This window comes from Tachypleus tridentatus, chromosome 3, assembly GCF_004210375.1.
Source record: "Tachypleus tridentatus isolate NWPU-2018 chromosome 3, ASM421037v1, whole genome shotgun sequence".
In the NCBI taxonomy this organism is placed as follows: domain Eukaryota; kingdom Metazoa; phylum Arthropoda; class Merostomata; order Xiphosura; family Limulidae; genus Tachypleus; species Tachypleus tridentatus.
The window spans coordinates 18,732,447-18,753,285 of record NC_134827.1 but is presented as its reverse complement, the minus strand read 5'-3'; the positions used below and the strand labels follow the sequence as shown (position 1 = coordinate 18,753,285).

Below are 20,839 nucleotides of genomic sequence, written 5' to 3'. Positions count from 1 at the left end.
ATATATATATATACACCAAACAATTTACTCAAACACTAATCCACTTATAATACCAGCTAATTTAAATATTCTCTATATCATAAAATAGCTAAATTAACAGAAAAGTCACACAGATTAAAAGGAGTAGACAATTATAAAACAGAATATCACTTATTCTAAGCATGACTTGGACAATGACTGTTTACTTACTCAATGAATGATAAAATATGTAAAATTATTTCACTTGTTATAATTAATTTATGTTTAATTGTTTGGTATTCAATTTTATAGGGGCATAAAAAATGCCATGTAAAAAAATTTAACTTAAAGTAGTTGGTTGGTTGAGTTGGTGTTTTATGGCACAAAGCAGCTAGGCTATCTGTGTCAAACACCCAGTAAAAAGTTAAAATTAAATGAAATTTAATAAAATTCATAAAAGGAAATTAAGGTAAAACAAAATAAAGTTTTAAAAAACAACATAAACAGGATAAAACCAATGTTTACATCTATTTTACAGTGTTAAGAGAAAAACTACAGTAATACAATTTGTAAAGGACTTTCTGTAGAGTGACTGTAATAATCATAACTCACCAGGAAGACTAACAGGTAAGTACAGAAACCACCATCAGTCACCTGAAGTTGACCTTTCCAGTCCTGGTTTCGAGTTACTAATGTTACAGCCAGTTTCTAATTTCAATCTGAATTAAATGAACTGTGATTTTTAAAAAGGAGCCACATTAAAAATGTGTAAAGTAAATATTAAACATTTAAATGGCATTAAAAAGATTAATGGCCTTTAAAAAACTAAAAACATTACTAAGTTGGACAGTGTCATCATCACCAATAACACTGTCTAAAGTTATGCACAAATCTTGGGACAGAACATGCTTAAAATGGTGTCATTGTTGTGAATCACAACGATGACATGAAAGTAAAATGTGGCTTATTGTGATCTGAGTGTGACACAAACTACATACTGGTGCATCAGCTCCAGATAAAAGAAAACAATGAGTTAAAAACTGTGACCAATGCATAGTCTAGGTAGAACAACTTCCTCTTTCCAATCCTTACGATAACAAGACGGCCAAAGTCCAATATAGTTTTATTTGGAAAAGCTTGTTTTCGTGTTGCTCACTCCAAGTTGACTGCCAGCTGGTATGGACCCGAGCCTTGAATACAGGACCATAGTCCATGTATGGGACAGGAACAGTGATGATAGTGCCAGAACAGACAAACTTAGATGCAGTGTCGGTGAGCTCGTTCCTGTGAAACCAACGTGGCCTGGTATCCAGAAAAACTGGATAGAAGTAGATGTTAAAGAGAAATGGGCCAATCGGTTTTGAATATAGGCGAGAACAGGGTATGAACCAACGTGAAGCGATTCATGGGCCAGTAGAGAACTAAGTGAGTCAGTATAAATCATACAGTTCGAATACTGCTTAGCTTCTATGTGATCCAGGGAAAGTGAAATGGCATATAGTTCAGCAGTGAACACAGAAGCTGTAGAGGGGATTCAGCATGCAACCACTGAACCACAACAAACCATTGCAGAACCCACACAGTCACCTCATTTCGAACCATCTATATAAACAGGAATGGAAGGATGGTTCAAAAGATGTTCAGCAAATAGCAGACAGTATTTCCAATCAGGAGTGTATACTTTTCTCAGATGACTTAAAGATAGGTCACAATTGGGAACTGTAAGAAGCCATGGTGGAATGGGCTGACCAGGGATTCAGCAATGTTATCCAAGGACAGACCCAATTCATCCAACTGCGCCTGGATACGAAAGCTAAAAGGAGCAATGGCAGACTGTCTGGTCTGAAAAAGCATGGCCCATCGAGGAAGGAAAACAAATGCCCAGGTGGGATGCTTTGGTAAGGAACGAAGTTTTGATACATATAGTAAAGACAATTGCAAACGGCGAAGGTGCAATGAAGGTTCATGAGACTAGGTATAAGCTATGAACTGGGGAAGTGCAGAAAGCCCCAGTGAAAAGCCAAAGTCCTTGATGATGAATAGGGTCTAGCATCTTTAAGGCCGATTGTCTGGCAGAGCCATAGACCAATGATCCATAGTCTAGTTTCAATAGAATAAAAGCACGATATATTTTTAGCATAGAACATCGATCCTCTCCACAAGTGGTGGTAGAGAGGACATGGAGAATGTTCAGTGCTCTTGTACATTTGACCTGCAGCTGCTTGATGTGTGGTATAAAGGTTACCTTACAGTCAAAGATAAGCCCCAAGAACTTTGTCTCAGAGACTACAGGCAGCACAACTTTACCAATACGAAGTTCAGGATCAAGGTGAATACCCCGTTGGCAGCAAAAGTGCATGAAAAATGGTTTTAGAGAGAGAGAGGTAAAGCCATTTGCTGTGATCCACTTCAGTAAACAATTGATGGCACTCTGTAGCTGCCGCTCAATGTACCTCATATTCAACGACTGACATGAGATGTGAAAGTTGTCGACATACAGCCCATTCACAACAGTGAGAGGGAGTTGTTCAGTGATGGCATTTATCTTTATACTAAAGAGTGTAACACACAATACACAGCCTTGAGGGACTCCAAGTTCCTGTACAAAAAAATGGGAAAGTGTCGAACCCACACGAACTTGGAATATCCTGTCCATTAAAATTTTTTTAATAAACATGGGTAGATGGCCACGTAACCCATATGTATGGAGGTCTCACGAAACGCCTCACCTCCATGTTGTGTCATAAGCCTTCTCAATGTCAAAGAATATTGATACAAAATGTTGTCGTTTGAGAAAGGTTTCTCTGATTGATGTGTCAAGTCGAATCGGGTAGTCCATGGTGGAGCGCTGCTGTCGGAACCCACACTGGGTGGGCGAGATGAGCTTGTTTGATTCGAGGAACCAAACAAGACAAGCATGAACCATCCTCTAAGATTTTAGAGACAGCTCATCAAAGCAATTGGATGGTAGTTTGAAGGAATCTTGGGATCCTTCCCAGGCTTTGAGAAAGGCAGGACAATAGCCTGGTGCCAGACATCAGGAAAAACATTCTCCTGCCAGATCAATTTAAAAACAATTAGAATAATAGCAAGAGAAGCAGGAGATAGATGGCACGGCATCTCATAGCATATATCACCAGGTCCAACTGATGTACTGTCAGACTGATGAAGGGCCAGTTTGAGTTTCACCAATGTAAAAGGAAAATTATAGTCATAGAGACAATCAGCTCGAAAGGAAAGAGGCGATTGCTCTGCTTGAGTCTTGATAGCTAAGAAGGTGGAAGAAGAGGCAGAAGTGCTAGATACCTGGCAAAAGATTTCACCTAGAGTATCGGCAATGCTCTGGGTATCAGGCACTTCCTGGCCATCAGACAGCAAGATCGAGAGGAGGACAGAGTGATATTGCCCACTGACCTTTCGAATGTTGCACCAAATTACTTTGGAACTGGTGGTAGAGAATATGCTGGTTGTGTACTTAATCCAAGATTCCTTCTGGCTTTGACATCTTACCCAATGAGCATGTGCAGGGCCCACTGGAAAGCAATGCGGTTTGAGAGTGTGGGATATCTACAGAAAGTATCCCAGGCTCATTTTTAAGCCTTCTATGCCATGTGGTAGGCAGGATTCAACCATGGACAGGGATATAGTGGAAAATGAGTCAAGGATTTAGGAATACACTGAGCAGCTGCTGCATGTGCAGGGCTCGCTGGAAAGCAATGCGGTTCAAGAGTGTGGGATATCTATGGAAAGTATCCCAGGCTCGTTTTGAGCCTTCTGTGCCATGTGGTAGGTAGGATTCCACCATGGATGAGGATATAGTGGAAACAAGTCGAGGTTTTAGGAATACACTGAGCGGCTGCTTGTATAATACAGTTACTGATGCCACACAATAATTTATTGATGGCTCACAGACAATGGCAGGATTAAGTTCTGCAAGAGCAGTGAGAAGACCAGTTTGCATGATCCAGCTTCCACCATGGCATGTGGGTCAAGTAGCATCGACCATAGCCAGTATTTCTCAAAATTATAGGAACATGATTACTGCCTTGTAGATTATTGTAAACCCTCCAAGAAAAATGGGAGAATAGTGAAGAGGAACAAACTGAGAGATCAATAGCAGTAAAAAATTGACTAGGTGCATGATGGTAAGTAGAAGAACCAGTATTGAAAAGAGAAAGGTTGTGATCAGAGAACATATGCACTATAGAGCGAACCCTCCTATCAATTTCTGCACTACCCCAGAGGGAATAATGTTTATTAAAGTCCCCCAGGATGAAAAAGGGAGATGGCAACTGCTCAATGAAAGCATCAAGATCTGATTGATATGTCTCTCCAGGTGACAGATAGAGAAAACAAACAGTGATGGTATGACCCAAGGAAACACGGATGGCTGCGGCTTCCAAGGGTGTGTCGAGTGGCAAAGACAGGGTGGGCACATGCTGATCAACCAACATTGCCACCCCTCCATGCACTCGTCCATCACACAGCTTGTTATTTCTGTACAAAGAAAATCGCTGAAAGATGACTGTATCAGCAGGTTTCAGAAATGTTTCCTGAAAGGAAAGACATACACGATGGTAGGAAGCAATCAGTGTTTTAATGTCATTCAGATTAGAACATAAAACTCAACAGTTCCATTGTATCAAAGTGGCCATTTTTATTTACATGTAGGCGAACTGGGTGGAGAACCCTTCTGTTTATGACCAAATCTTTTTTCTTTACTGTCTTTATTCGAAGGAGGTCTATCTTCATACATGGATCCTGCCCTGGGTCGACTGGGCAGGTCTTTGCTGTTGGAAGAGGATTCCAGTGAATGAGGACATGAACGAATGATTGTTTCGCATCTTGGGATGGGAGAAGATGTATCCGGGTAAATGCCTGTACCTGTAACCAAAGGATGTGGATCTTCAGATTTGCTGGAATGTATGTAAGAAACAGAGATGGGTGCTGAAATTGATTCAAATTTTTTTAACTATGGAGGTCAAAAGACTTTTCATTTGTTTTGAAAACGATTCTTTTGAAAGCACAGAGTGATCCATCTACACTCCCACTGTAGTAGTGAAACGAAGTGCAGCAGCATACGTCTGAAATGAAGCAATGGACGGCAATGTTCAAGGCTCATGATAGATAATGTTATGAATCATTTTAAAATGCTGCATCTCTTTTCCTTCCAACCATTTAGGGCAAAAATGAAAGTAGGATGGGTGACAGCCATTGCAACTGATGTAACGAGGGTCCGTTTCACACTCACAGGCATCATGGTCCTTGCCACTGCAACAAGCATACATCAAGGAACCACATCATGATGTCTTTCAGCGACCAAACCACTGACACTGGAAACATCGGAGAGGGTTTGGAATGTATGGCCGTACCCTGCAATTAAGATAATCTGCCTTGATGGTGGCAGGTGGATGTGGTGATGGAAGTGTCAGAATGAGGATACTGGTCAGCATGTAATTCTACCTTTGCGAGTGGAGATATGCCTCACTGCAGAACGTTCTCGAGTGGAGAAAACAATGAGAATCTCTGACTCAGGGATGTTCTTCAAATCCCTCTTAACGATAACTCCTTGAGATGAATTCAAAGTAGCACGAGGTGTAACCTCAATAGGTTTTTCCCCAATTGCCTTTGAATGCAAGAGGAGTTCACTATGTTGGGATGTGGATGTTTCAACCAATATGTCACCAGATCAAAGCTTCTTTCCTGACTTTGGAGAGCTGGCAAGTCCCTCTATCTCCTTTTGAATGAAAAAGGGAGACATTTGCCCTAAAGGTTTGTCTGAAAGTGAATGTAGAATGAGAAAATGAGGTACAATAGGTGTTACAGATGTTGAAGATTGCTGCTCAGAATCTTCAAGATGAGGTCGTTTACCTATAGACTGTTTTTCACTATTTTATTTGGAGGATCCATAATAAAAAAAGGAATATTTCAATGCCCACTCACCATGGAGCCCCACAAGGGGATGCACTACAATGTTAAACAAGGACACTGCAGCAATGCCAGGGTTTCGTGAGCACTATTCCCAGACACCAGCATCAGATACAATGTCCACAACACCTGTTGAGAACATCCAACACTGGTACTTGGTTAACGCTAGTCCAAATGAACCAACCAACTGACCCAAGAGGGGCCACCCGTTTACAGGAATTCAAGGCCAAAGTGGTGTGTTAGGGTTGGACCCCTCCTCTCCTCCCCTTCACAGGTCACCATGCACAGCAAACATGTTGGTGGATGATGTTTAGATCCCAGAGGAGGTAAATTGAAAGAATAGAACCTTCTCTAGGAGGTCCCCTCACAACGTACAGGAATCCACACTGAGGGACTTAAAATAGAAAAACAAAATACCAATTATGCATAAGAGCATACTTTGAAATATTAAGTCACTTGGTGTTTCACTTTAACATAGAAAACCTCATGTATTACTATTCAGTTATAACTTTTGATGTCACAAAAGTACTGGTATAATAAGTTACTATTTTTAGTTGTTGAATCTAGATACACTATTAAAATAGAAACAATTTTAATAATTACACAAATATTATAGCTATAATTTATAATCTGAATAAGAAAACTAATAAGCTAAAGGAAAAAGAATTACAGAATTTGAACTAGCTGCTGTTGATCTCTGAGCAGCTTAGTTGTTCCTATTTTTTTCATGGAATATAAATTCTCACCTTTTCTTTGTATACCTCAGAGGAAAGCTGAATTTTGGAGAGACACCATAAAATTGTACTGCAAATGACTTTATCTTCAGTTTGAACACTCAGTTTACACAGAGCTGGAAAAAATTAATTATCACATAATAAAAACTACTACTATTAGTTTTCTAAACTTTATTTTTACCTCTGTGCCCTTATAAAAGTCTACCTAAATGTGTAATGTTGACAGAAAAACAAAATCAGTACTTCTAACCTCAAAGATAATTTTACAAAGCAAGTTTAAAGAAATAAATTGCTGTTAATGTTTTAATTAACTTCTGATCAAAGTTACTCCCTACATAGAACAAAACTAAAAATACACCCAGCAATGGGTATAGTTAATAATTATACTGTTCGTAAATTCTTTCTCATAATAATTATGATGCTTTGTTTCATGATTTGAGCAAACTAACTGTTAACAATATTTTTGGTTGTAATCCCAATAATGTGTTATGAGGTTTGGCAATTTTAGAAGATTTATGTTAGTCCTATATTTTTCCAATAAGCTAACAATGCAAAAATAATATTTATTATAAAAACACACAATAAAAACTGTACATACAGAACACTGTAACCCATATTGTTAACTACAGCAACATTAAAAAAAGAACATACTGTAACTTATGGTTTGAACACTAGTTTCAAATTTAGCTTACAAAATATAGTTTGTTCCTTCCAATAATTTGTTCTATTCTAGTAAAACAGCCATATCTATAACTGTTGAATATTGTTAATATTATGTTCTGTGCACAGTAACTGTATGTAGAAGAAAAACACCTGGTAATTATAACATCTCATTTAAAGAAAAACATTAAAACACTAAAAAACATAACATTATGTAAAGTTTAGGATAGTTTGATGTCTTCTGTTGAAAGAAGAAACTTATGCACTTTTAATAATTTATTCAGGGGGTAACATATTATTACAAAAATAGCTCCTTGTAATTTTTTTTAATCTTATTTCTCAAAAAGTAAAATATATCTACACCACCCTCATCTTTCATGATTGAAAAGGTACCACTGATAGCTATTATTATGAATATGAAAAAATTGTCAGCTCTAGTGCTTCTGAATGACAATAATTAAATTTTCCATTTTCAATCGTTATATTTTTTTTTAGACTCTCACTCTTGACAGAAAGTAATCGGATGATCTCTTAATGGAAACCCAGGCTCCCCCCCCCCTTTTTTATGGTCAGTTTCTTTGAACCTGAACTTGTTTTGGTTTTAAATATTTGTTGTTTAAATGTTTTTATTTTTGAATTATATTGAAAATTTGTCAAAGCAAATTTTTGTTTGTTTTAGTATATCCCTCCCTCAATAAAACACAATACTGTTTTAACACACACATTAACAAACGTTGACTGTTATTTCAACAGATTTCATTGTATGACATTTATTACTTTTTTACTGATACCTGAAAATCAGAATGTACCAAAACAAAAGGTGCACAAGAATTACACTTGGAATATGACCAGATTTCAGTTTCAGTTTCCTTTCTCATGTTGTCCTTTTTTCTGTATGTTACATGATTTTAATTAGTTACATTTTAATTTAAATTTAGCTGTTTCATGATCAATGTTTGTCAATCAAATCAGAATTAAACTTCACACTATAGTTCAAAGTTTTATATTATCTAAGTTTTAATTCCTTTACTTCAAAAGAAACTTTAAAGGAAACATTCTCAAAGTTTTGTTTCATTCTCTTATGACCTGCTAGTTCACAAAATGTTAAATTTGTCTTTGTAGTGTGAACAGTTCATGGCTCATGCTAGTCTTTCCCATATAGAAAAGAACAAACCAGGCTAATTGGTCTGTTCGCATGTTCTTTATTAAGTTCTATAGGACACATTTAAAGAAAGAAAAACAAATTTGTCTAAACTCTTAACAAATGCCACACTCACTTTCTGCCAGTGAGTTATAATGTCTCAGTTACTAATCAATTATTCACCTAATGTTCACACCAATGGAAAGGGCTCTATCTGAAGTACATTCTCTGAATTCTTCTTTTGAAATTGCTGCAAAGAATTATATATAGAGAACTAGATCAATTGCTCTTAGCATTGTTACTGAATTGTTCCCATCACCTTGCATTATTTCTCACCTGGAAATACATTAGATAGTTGTATTGTATTTAGGTTTCAGTTTTATATTTTACTTGGTCATATGTTACTTATGTTTTAATATATATATATATATTAATATTTATATTATATATAATATTTATATTAATATTTATTAATATATTTCAAATATATATATATTTGAAAGGATTAATACTTTTTCTATATATAAAGCCAATGCCTCCTTGGTTCACAAGAGATGGTGTAATACCAAAGTGCCACCACAATCTGCTGAGGACTAAAAGTTCTCTACCCTGAAAATATAAGCTAGGGATGTCCATTGACACGTGTTGTGATAAATAACTGAGGTAAAGGACAGGAAAGGATGGTAGATTATCAAATAAAATTATATGTGAAAATGTAAAAACATGTAAAGAAAAGATGTTTTAAGGTTATTTCAGCAAATATTAAAAGGTAAGTTTATTTTTCTTATGGTTTAATTTGAAGCACTGCATTATAATGTATCACATGCAGTACATGTTGATGATAATAGCTACAGTTAATAATATTATATGTGTAAAAACGGCTCGTTTGGGTTGAGAAAATTTTTTACGTAGAGGAGCAAACATTTCGACCTTCTTCGATCATCGTCAGGTTCACAAAGAAAGAAAGAGGTAACTGACTGGAAGCTGACCACATGTTTGAAAGGGGTTGTGTAAGTGAGTGTCAGAATGTAAAAGGTGGTATTAGATGTTTGAATATATAATTTTATATTATTTATTTTATTATTTATCATATCATTTTTTAATATAGGTATAAAGGTGTTCCTTTGTATTGGTTTATTTTGGGCTTGAGTTGTTGTATAAGTACGGTTTCTTTAATTTTGCATTTGTTTATGTTTGTTTCTTTATTTAGTATTTAAATGTTTTCTATGGTTATGTTGTGTTTATTTGACTTGCAGTGTTTGAAAACGTGTGAAGGTGACTTTTTATGTTCTTTGAATCTGGTTTCCCTTTTTCTACTTGTTTCTCCAATACAGAAGTTGTGGCAGTTATCACATTGTATTTTATAAATAATGTTGGTGTGGTGTTTGTCAGTGTAGTTTTTACATAGTATAGACCTTAGTTTTGTGTGTGGTTTTTGAATAAATTTGGTATTGACTGGAATGTCATATTTTGTTACTAGTTTTTGCCAAATGTTTGTTATTTTTCTGCTGATGTCGGGAATATATGGTATGCAGCAGTATATGGTTTCGTGATTTATTGATTCACGAGATATATTTACTTTTGTTGGTTGATTTTTCTTTTTGTTTAGGTGTGTGCATATAATGTTTTCTAGTGTTTGTGGAGGAAACTTATTGATGTTGATGAAGTATTGTTTTATTTTGTCTAATTCATTGTTAATTTTATCTGGTGAGCACAATTTTATGGCTGTGTTTATGTGGTTTCTTAGTATGTTGAGTTTGTTTTTTTTGTTTCATGTGCTGAGTCCCAAGGAATGCAGTCACATATGGGTGATTTTTTGGTAGATTTCTGTTTTAAATTGTGTATCGGTTCTTGTAATTTTGAGGTTAAGAAATGATATTTGATTGTGCTCTTCCTGTTCACATGTGAAGTTAATTTTGGGATGTATAGAGTTAATTTGATTGAAAAAAATTAAGTGTGTGTTCTGTAGATCTGAATCCCGCAATCGTGTCGTCTACATATTTGTACCAGTATAGTGGTGGATGTAATGCTGTGTTAATTGCTTGTGTTTCAACTTGTGTCATAAAAATATTGGCCAAAACTGGTGACTGGGTTGCTCATGCTTAGGCCATTTGTTTGTATATAGTTGTGGTTGTTGAACATGAAGTTTCTCTTCATCGTGGTGAATTCTATGAGGGTTGCTAATTAGTTGCTGGGAATGTCTATAGATGAGTTAGGGTCTCTTTCTCGACATCACTGATAGTTAATAATATTGTAGACAAGGTGAAAAAAAATCTATAAATATTTAAATCAAAAAGAATGTTTGATATTCACTTTGGATGTTCTATCCAAATGAAATCTGAAACCTAAGTTTTGGAAAGGTATTTTGTTTTGATACAGATGGTGTTGAGTTGGTGATGAGAGGCAACTTGAATATGTTCCTGTAAACTTAGTGTTAAATAAACAAAGTATTGAAAAATATTTTTATTTAAAATACTATTATCATTATCTTTACCCCAAGATTAAATGACAGGTTACTTTTAAATTGATGCTTTCTATAAGTTAACTAGTTTATTGAAACATGGACTTTTGTTTTTAGGGATTTCAGAAGCCTATGTAACTTTTCTAGAAAGATGTGCTATCAACAGTTCATCACCTGGCATTTTTAAATAAATTCCAAGAATTCATGGGTGAAAGCAAATGATAATTACACTATATCTGCTTCATCCAACACAACCAAGAGTCTTTAACACAATACAAGGGCTCATCGAAACAGAGGAAATACAGTACAAACAGTGATGGTTTGGGTACTATTAATATCATCAAATTAAGTGAGTGAATTGTAATTATTATCAATTTTATTTAGCAATTTATAAATCAGATTTGTAAGTAATTAATAATACAACTTTTTAAAAACTTATTTTGACATTGTTTATTTGTCTTATTTATTATGAACCACTACCATGGTTCATTATAGGAATCACACATTTGTTGTTCTTTATTATTATTCCTTGTTGTCCAATACCCTACAGCAAAATTAGCTGTGAGCACTGCAATAAAATCTGGTTGGTATTGCTAAATATGTCATTGCACATCGTGTAGGGTAGTTTTAGATGTATTTGACAAACTAGTAAATAACAGCAGCCATATAATCATTCACATTAAATCATTTTAATATAGCCTGTCATTTATGATCAGTTTCAGGCATTGGATAAGCAATCACAGGGATGGCTGCATCTCTTAAATATCACAGCTTTTGGACATGGAGACAAATAGTGATTTTTAGCTTGAAGGAATAATGTCAACACTGTCTCAAACCTCAACCTTGTTTATTATTTTCACAACTGCATTTTCACTTTAAATTATCTGTCTTATTACTATAATTTTTTAAAACCCCTATTCCCAACTTTTTAAATGAACATTTTTTTATAATATTGTACATTACTCGAATAAACTAACATGATTTACAAGAACTAGCAAAGTAGCAAGAATGTTTCATATTAAGTAAGTTTTTCATTTTAATTCTTCATGACAAGAAACAGAACTAAATCTGGTCATGCCCATCAAAACAGTAGTAATCTTTAGTACTACAATAAAGATTTTATTTTATTTATAAAATTGTTTAAATAAAATATTTTGATATAGACTTGACAATCACATGTATTATACTATGTGTACACATTGTTCCAAAAACACATAAACCTGTCACTCACCTTCAATTATCTTTGTTTGGACCACTTTGTTTAGTTTCCTGATGAAAAAAACAAACATTGTAAACAATCTACTGATGCTTAAAATATCAATATACAACAAACAGAAGGCAACTTTCAAAGTATGCTACACAAAATAACAGTGTAAACAAGCTACTGGTGCTTAAAATAACACAACAAACAGAAGTTAGCTGTAAAAATAGATACATAAATAGCGCTATAAATGAGACATTGATGTTTAACATTTCAGCACACAACAAGCAGAAGGTAACTGCCAAAGCATGTTGAGGTAAGAATTACTGGGAGAGTTAAGAACATAAGAGATTTATAAAAACATTTAATTTCAATGAAAAGAAAATATCATTCACAAAATTTCATTTTAATTTCAAAATTGTTGTAAGTCCTTTTACACTGTTAGCTACAAATGTTTTCAAAGTACAACATGTATGTCTACAACTGAGCTGCACATCTACCAAATTTGTTTAAAAGTTGTTGATGTTTCATTTAAGTCTCATGCATACTAACAGTAATGTTAAAAGCAATTTTAAAGAGCATGCCATTTTTACCTTATTATTAATCCATAAAAAATATTAAGTCATGCTTACTCTGAAAGAGTCTTGTGTATTAGGACAAGGCCAAGCACTTTAATAGCTTCTTGTTGCAAAGATTCATTACCAACAGAAATATCTCTCAACAGACAGTGGCTAAGCACTATTACATGAGGTTCAAATTTTTCTAGGCAGTTGCTGTCTTCTTTCAAAATGCTATAAGATTACAAGAAGATTAATAACTGTAGTGAAAAACAAGTTAATACATTACAAACAACAAGTATGCAATATCCAAATCATAAAATACAGCTACATGACAAAAAAATTAAATTTTCACATTAAAAAATAACACAATTTTACAATACATTGTAAAAACAAAAGAACAGTTCATTGCCTAGATAATCTTCCACTCAACAAAACCCACCAATCACCCGTCTACAAATTTTTCACAATTATCAAGAAAGAAAATAAACTTTAAAAAGTTGTGGATTCTGGTTGATTTATTCCAGTTGGAATAACAAAACAGAACCCATTAATACAGTTTAAATTCAAATCATTCAGATCACTGTGAAATTCATGTGTCACAGAGGTAAGGCTCATTCATTAAAACTACCCATATAAAATGAGAAGGGAAAAACAATAAAAAACAACAGAAGGTAAGACTGTGGTTGTTGATATAATGTGATTATTAGCATGCATTATTTGCTGTGAAAGTAAATAAATATATATTTTCCAGTACAAACAGTAATGAAGTTAGGTTAACCAAACATAGCTTCTGAATTTTTGGGCTGGCCTCTAAATATGAAAATATTGCTCAAGACCTGGATAAAATGTCCCATAAAAAGATTGATTGATTTAGTGTTTAATGGCACAAAGCAGCGAGGCTATCTGCGCCAGACATTCGGTAAAAACGTAAAAAAATATATAAAAAATAAATGTAGTAATAGACATAAATGGAAATGAAGGTAAAACAAAAAAGTATAAAACCAATGTTGACACCTAGTCTACAATGTTAAGATAAAAGGCAGAGTATAAGAAGTTGTAAGGTATTTACTCTAGCAAAAAGGTAATGATCATAACCCGCCAGGAAGACTAACAGGTAAGTTCAAGAACCACCGTCAGTCACCTGAAGTTGGTCTTTCCAGTCCTGGTTCCGGGTTATGTGTCATAGCAGCCAGTATCAAAATGTAAAACAATAAAAGTTTTAAAAGACACTCCGCAAAATCGTAACAATGAGTAGCCAAATGTCCAGTAAAAAGATAAAGTCAAGAAAATGGAATAAAATTTGTAAAAGTAAATGAAGGTAAAAACAAAAAAGCAATTAAAACAGAAAATGGTGTAAAAACCAATGGTGACATCCAGTCTTCAAAGTTGTAAAATATTTATTCTAGCAAAATGGTAATGATCATAACCCGCCAGGAAGACTAACAGGTAAGTTCAAGAACCACCGTCAATCACCTGAAATTGGCCTTTCCAGTCCTGGTTCCGGGTTATGTGTCATAGCAGTTATTATCAAAATGTAAAAGAATAAAAGTTTTAAAAGACACTCTGCAAAATCATAATAATGAGTAGCCAAATGTCCAGTAAAAAGATAAAAGTCAAGTAAATGGAGTAAAATTTGTAAAAGTAATTGAAGATAAAAGCAAAACGGCAATTAAAACAGAAAATGGCGTAAAAACCAATGTTGACATCCAGTCAACAAAGTTGTAAAGAACTACCTGTAGCAGAATGGTAATGATCATAACCCGCCAGGAAGACGAACAGGTAAGTATAAAAACCACCGTCAGTCACCTGAAGTTGGTCTTTCCAGTCCTGGTTCGGGTTATGAGTCAATATGGCCAGTACTAAAAAGTTAAGTAGTAAAAGTGTGAAATGATATGCAGCAAAAGTATAATAACAACTCGCCAGGACGACTAATGAGTAGTTCAAACGGATAGTTCAAACAGTAGCGTTAGTCACCTGAAGTTGGCCTTTCCAGTCCTGAAGTCGAGTTATTTAATGTTCTGGCCATTGTCCAATGTCAAATTGAAGGAGAAAGATTAAAACTGTAAAAAAGGAACCACAATTAAAAAGGTGTAACGAATAAATATGCAACACTTAAATGAGATTAAAAAGATGAATGGCCATTAAAAAATTAAAAACGTTATCAAGGTGGAGAGAGTCACCATCACCAATAACACTGTCCAATGTTACAGATTGACCCTGGGAAAAAATATGTTTAAAATATTGCCGTCGTTGAGAATTGTAACGATGGTAAGAAAGTAAAACATGGCTGATAGTGATTTGAGTGTTACACAAACTACACATTGGTGCATCAGTTCCAGATAAAATAAAATGATGAGTTAAAAAACTGTGACCAATGCGTAGCCTAGTGAGAACAACTTCCTCCTTCCGAACTTTACGGAAGCTAGATTGCCAAAGTCCAATTTTGGGTTTGATTTGAAAAAGTTTGTTGTCGCGTTGCTCACTCCAAGTGGACTGCCAGCTGGCACGGAGCCAAGCCTTGAAGACAACACCATAGTCCATGTACGGAATAGGCATAGGAGTGATGGTGCTGAAGCAGACATATTTAGCTGCCATGTCTGCAAGCTCGTTCCCGCGAATACCAACATGGCCTGGTATCCAGAAAAACTGGATTGAAGTAGCTGCTAATGAGAAATGGGCCAGTCGGTTTCGAATATCAGCGAGAATAGGATGTGAGCTAACGTGTAGCGATTCCAAGGCAAGTATTGAACTAAGCGAATCAGTATAAATAGTGCAGTTAGAGTACTGCTCAGCTGCAATATGATCCAGGGCAAGAGATATGGCATACAGTTCAGCAGTGAACACAGAAGCTGTAGAAGGAATTCTGCACGCAACTACTGACCCATAGCAAACCATAGCAGACCCCACTGAATTACCTGATTTGGAACCATCTGTATAAATAGGAACTGAATGATTGTTTGAAAGATATTCATTGAATAAAAGACGGTACTTCCAATCTGGAGTAACTGCCTTTTTTAGGTGACTGAAAGAAAGGTCACATTTGGGGGCTGTAATAAGCCATGGTGGGATGGGCCGACCTGTGGAATCTGCAATGTTATCCAAGGACAGACCCAATTCATCCAATTGCGCCCGGATGCGAAGGCCAAACGGAGCAATGACAAATTGTCTGTTCTGAAAAAGTACTGCCCACCGAGGAAAGAAAACACATTTCCAAGTGGGATTCTTTGTAAAGGAATGAAGTTTCGAAGTATATTGTAGAGATAGTTGCAAACAGCGAAGGTGTAAAGAAGGTTCATGAGATTCAATATATATACTTTGAACTGGAGAGGTATGGAAAGCCCCAGTGCAGAGTCGAAGTCCTTGGTGATGAATGGGGTCCAGCATCTTTAAGGCCGAGGGTCTGTCAGAGCCATAGACCATTGATCCATAATCGAGATTCGATCTAATAAGAGCATGATATACCTTTAACATTGAACAGCGATCTGCCCCCCAACTGGTAGAAGAGAGAACACGGAAGATGTTCAGTGCTCTTGTGCATTTGACCCGAAGCTGCTTTAAGTGTGGTATAAAGGTCAGTTTACGATCAAAGATAAGCCCCAAGAACTTGGTCTCCGGGACCACTGGCAGCAAAACTTCACTGATATGAAGTTCAGGATCAGGGTGAATGCCCCCGTCAACGGCAAAAGTGCATGCATACAGTTTTGGAGAGAGAGAAATTAAAGCCGTTCGCAAGAGTCCACTTCCGTACACAATTGAGGGCGGTTTGTAGTTGCCGCTTAATATATCTTATGTTTGACGACTGACATGAGATGTGAAAGTCGTCGACATGCAGTCCATTCACAACAGTGAGAGGGAGTTGTTCAGTGATGGCATTTATCTTTATACTAAAGAGTGTAACACTCAATACACAGCCTTGAGGGACTCCAAGTTCCTGTACAAAAAAATGGGAAAGTGTCGAACCCACACGAACTTGGAATCTCCTGTCCATTAAAATTTTTTTAATAAACATGGGTAGATGGCCAAGTAACCCATATGTATGGAGGTCTCGCAAAACGCCATACCTCCATGTTGTGTCGTAAGCCTTCTCTATGTCAAAGAATATCGATACAAGATGTTGGCGGTTGAGAAAGGCTTCTCTGATAGATGTTTCAAGACGAATTAGGTGGTCTGTGGTGGAGTGCTGTCGATGGAACCCACACTGGGTGGGCGAGAGAAGGTTGTTTGATTCAAGGAACCAAACAAGACGAGCATTAACCATCCTTTCTAATGTCTTACAGAGACAGCTCGTCAAAGCAATTGGACGGTAGTTTGAAGGAATCTTGGGATCTTTCCCTGGCTTAGAGAAAGGTAAAATAATAGCCTGGCACCAGGCATCAGGAAAAACATTCTCCTGCAAGATCCGGTTGAAAACTATCAGAAGGACATCAAGAGAAGCAGGAGATAGATGGTGCAGCATGTCATAATGAATATCATCAGGTCCAACAGACATACTGGCAGACCGATGAAGGGCCATTTTAAGTTCCACCAGGGTAAAGGGACAATTATAGTCAAAGAAACAGTCAGTTCGAAAGTAAAGAGGTGATCGCTCTGCCCGAGTCTTGATGGCCAGGAAGGTGGAGGAACAAGCAGAAGTGCTAGATACCCGGCAAAAGCTTTCACCTAGAGTGTTAGCGATGTTCCTAACATCAGTCACCTCCTGGCCATCAGAGAGTAAGATCGAGAGGGGGATAGAATTGTAGTGACCATTAACCTTTTGAATCCTGTCCCATATGATCTTGGAACTGGTGGTAGAAGATATGCTGGTTCTGAACTTAATCCAAGATTCCTTCTGGCTTTGACGTCTTACCCACCTAGCATGTGCACGGGCCCATTAGAAAGCAACTCGGTTTGAAAGTGTGGGATATCTACGAAAAGTATCCCAGGCCCGCTTTTGAGCCTTTCGTGCTAAGTGGCACGCAGGATTCCACCACGGACGAGGATATCGTGGAAAACGTGTCGAGGTTTTAGGAATACACTGAGCAGCTGCATGTGTAATACAGTCAGTTACCGCTGCTACACAGTCGTCTATTGATGGCTGATTTACGATGGCAGGATCAAGTTCTGCGAGAGCAGTGAAAGTGGACCAGTCTGCCTGATCCAGCTTCCACCGGGGCACGCGGGTAGGGTGGCATCGACCACGGCCAGTCTCTCTCAAAATGATCACTGCCTAGTGGATTACTGTCAACCCTCCATGAAAAATGGGAGAATAATGAAGGGGAGCAAACTGAGAGATCAATAGCGGTAAAGGTCTGACTAGGAGCATGAAAGTAAGTGGAAGAACCAGTATTGAAAAGAGAAAGATTGTGATCAGAGAGCATCCGCTCTACAGATCGGCCCCTCCCATCAATAATAGCACTTCCCCAGAGGGGATGATGTCCATTAAAATCCCCTAGGATTAGAATGGGGGTTGGCAATTGTTCAACGAGAGCATCAAGATCTGATTGATCATATGTCTCTCCAGGGGACAGGTACGGAGAACAAACAGTGATGGTATGACCCAAGGAAACACGGATGGCTACAGCCTCCAAGGGTGTGTTGAGTGACAAAGACAGGGTGGGCATGTGTTGATCAACCAACAGTGCCACCCCTCCATGTACTCCACCATCACGCAACCTGTCATTTCTGTACAGAGAAAACTGCCGAATGGAGACAGTATCAGCAGTTTTGAGAAATGTTTCTTGTAAAGAAAGACAAACAGGATGGTAGGAAGCAATCAGCATTTTGATATCATCCAGATTAGAACGTAAACCTCGACAGTTCCATTGTATCAAGGTGGCCATTTTTAAGAACGGGTAGGTGAAGTGGCTGGAGAACCCTTCGGTTTACGACCACGACTTTTTTCTTTACTGTCTTTAGTCGGAGGAGGTCTATCACCTCCATGGATCCTGCTCTGGGTCGGGTGGGCAGGTTTTTGTTATTGGAAGGGGAATCCAGTGACTGAGGATGCGAACGAATAATTGTTTTGTCTCTTGTGGTGGAGAAAAAGATTATCAGAAGAAATGCCTGTATTTGAAACTGAAGGACGTGGATCTTGAGGTTTGTTGGAAGGTATGGGAGGAACAGAGATGGGTGTGGAAGTCAATTCATCAACCTTTTTAACCACGGAGGTCAAAAGGCTTTTCATTTGTTTTGAAAACAATTCTCTTGGAGGCACAGAGAGATCTGTCTGCACTCCCACTGTAGTTGTGGAATGAAGTGCAGCAGCATATGTCGAGATGGAGTTGTGGACAGCAATTTCGAGCCTCAGGATAACTAATGTTATGTGTCGTTTTCAAACGCTGCACCTCTTTTTCCTCCAACCATTTTGGGCAAGAATGAAAGTAAGAGGGCTGAGAGCCATTGCAGTTTACGCAATGTGGGTTCATGTCACAGTCATAGGCATCGTAGTCCTTGACTCCACAACGAGCACATGTCAGGGAACCACGACAAGATGTCTTTGAGTGGCGAATCTCTGACATTGGAAACATCGAAGAGGGTTTGGTATGTATGGCGAACCCTGCAAATGAGATAACCTGCCTTGATGGTGGCAGGTGCACGTGGTGAAGTAAATGTTAAAAGCGAGGGTATTTGTTGGCAGTGTAACTCCATCTTTGCAGTGGAGATGCGCCTCACTGCAGAAACTCCTTGAGTGGAGTGACCAGCGAGAATCTCTGACTTGGGAATGTTTTTCAAATCCCTTTCAACAATAACTCCTCGTAAAGAATTCAAGGTAGCATGGGGTGTAACCTCAATAGGTATATCCCCAATTGCCTTTGAATTCAAGAGGAGTTCACTGTGTTGGGATGTGGATGTTTCAACCAATATGTCACCAGATCGAAGTTTCTTTACTGATTTTGGAGAGCCAGCAAGTCCCTCTAGTCCCTTTTGAATAAAAAAGGGGACATTTGCCCTAAAGGTTTTCGAAAGAGAATGTAATATAAGAAAATGAGGTGCGTGTGTTACTGATGTTGAAGATTGCTGTTCTGAGTATTCAAGACATGGTCGCTACCCATTGATGGTTTTACAATTTTATTTAAATTTTTAGAGGATCCATAGGAAAAAGAAAAAATTTCGGTACCCACTGACCCCATCCACCGTGGAGCCCTACAAGGGGACGCACTACAAAGTCACGCAAGGACAATGCAGCAACGTCAGGGTTTCGTGAGCACTATACCCAAACACCAGCATCAGGCACAATGTCCACAACACCCGTTGAAAAATTCCAACACTGGTACTTGGTTGACTCTAGCCCAAGTGGACCAGCCGATTGACCCAAGGGGGGCCACCCAAAGGCCACCCGTCTACAGGAATTCGAGGCCAAAGTGGTGTGTTAGGTTTGGACCCCTCAATCACCAGGATCCTCTCCTCCCCTTCACGGGTCGCCACGCAAGGCAAACACGTGGGTGGATGTTTAGATCCCAGAGAAGGTAACCAGATAGAACAGAACCTTCCCTGGGAGGTCCCCTCACCACGTACAGGAATCCACACAGAGGGGTCCATAAAAAGTGAACAAAAGAAATACCAAACAATTAATCCTGTTAGTATGAATCAAGAAGTGATTTGGGGCTATGCTGCATAGAGTGAGCTATGCTAGAAGTTATATCAGACTCCTATTGGTGGAAAGTTTTTTGCAAGATAATTTGTATGCTATCATACAGCTGCCTCAAGAGAAAGCACTTAAGGGCAGGTATAGATGTCAAGGTTAGTAATGAGTAAAACTCTGCACATACAGAAGGCAGTACAAGTTGGGAGAAGTTATTTTGTGAAAAATAGCAGGCAAGGTATATTGGAATACAGAATTTTTAAGTTGACTGTGAAGAAAAATATATTTTTTTAAATGTTTTCTCCTTAATTTCTTTGGCAAACGACCAATTACCCAATCTGAACTATACACTATTGTTTTTCAAAGAATATTCACACAATTTAGTCTTTTATCAGATTTTGTTTACTGACAGTTGGTTTAAAGTTAACATTTTCCTAAACTGAAAATGTATATTTCCTCTCACACTTAGCGCTACACTTAACTGCCCATAGCAATAACCATCTTCTAATAATTTTCACTTACGTTAATGTGCCCCTTACCCTTGTACTGTATGTAAGAATATCATTCAGGTAATTTTATTACTTTCTTGAGAATGCCACCAACACTCTCTAACATGATTCTTGGTCAGTGGAGAT

General features: G+C 37.4%; 1 protein-coding gene across 5 annotated transcripts in view; it reads right to left on the bottom strand.

Annotated features, from left to right (window-relative positions):
- Positions 1-20,839, bottom strand: part of Rif1 (Rap1 interacting factor 1) — a 92,940-nt gene that overhangs the window by 53,252 nt on the left and 18,849 nt on the right. For 4 of the 5 annotated variants that reach the window (XM_076493249.1, XM_076493253.1, XM_076493250.1 and 1 more), the window contains exons 3-5: positions 12,716-12,874; positions 12,114-12,151; positions 6,633-6,736 (exon numbers count right to left, since the gene is read on the bottom strand). In XM_076493249.1, coding sequence (XP_076349364.1) covers positions 6,633-6,736; positions 12,114-12,151; positions 12,716-12,874 — 301 coding nt within the window. The remainder of the gene's footprint in view (positions 1-6,632; positions 6,737-12,113; positions 12,152-12,715; positions 12,875-20,839) is intronic. The other variant, XM_076493252.1, reaches the window with a different exon arrangement.